Source organism: Quercus suber, unplaced genomic scaffold, assembly GCF_002906115.3.
Source record: "Quercus suber isolate HL8 unplaced genomic scaffold, Cork oak 2.0 scaffold_158, whole genome shotgun sequence".
In the NCBI taxonomy this organism is placed as follows: domain Eukaryota; kingdom Viridiplantae; phylum Streptophyta; class Magnoliopsida; order Fagales; family Fagaceae; genus Quercus; species Quercus suber.
Window position 1 is genome coordinate 467490 of NW_027069619.1, and position 442 is coordinate 467931.

At 36.2% G+C, this 442-nt stretch overlaps 1 protein-coding gene across 1 annotated transcript in view; it reads right to left on the reverse strand.

The window, feature by feature from the left end:
- Window positions 1-302: 302 nt before the first annotated feature.
- LOC112033623 (uncharacterized) overlaps window positions 303-442 on the reverse strand; it is a 17605-nt gene continuing 17465 nt past the window's right edge. The window contains exon 8 of the mRNA XM_065777545.1: window positions 303-371. Within this exon, the coding sequence (XP_065633617.1) occupies window positions 303-371 (69 nt within the window). The remainder of the gene's footprint in view (window positions 372-442) is intronic.

The following is a 442-nucleotide window of genomic DNA, read 5'->3' on the forward strand; positions in this document are numbered from 1 at the left end:
AATCCTTCTAAAAAAAAAAAAAAAAAAAAAACCTCCTATAAATACAAGCTTCCCCTGCACTAACAACCCAAGTGAACACAACACAATTCAAAACATCTTCATACTTAAGGCTTTCATACTTGAAAGCTAGCTATCTGTGCCATTAATCAAGCTAGCTAGAGTCATGGCCTACAACAAGCAGAGAAAATCTTCATGTTTCTCTTTCTTCAGCATCTTCAAAGCTAGGAAGCCTCGGAGAGAAGATGATTCAATGATGATGCAAACAGTACAAAAGGTATATCGAAGTGATTCTGACAAAGCCATTACGTAGCTGACCGCAGGTTGATATAAAGGCTGAAGTTTACATCGAAAGAATCCACACAGTTATCAAGCTGAAAATGAAAAGGCTTGATCAAATATGTCAATGTTTCTGGTTTCCTACTGTAATATTCTTAGTACTGTA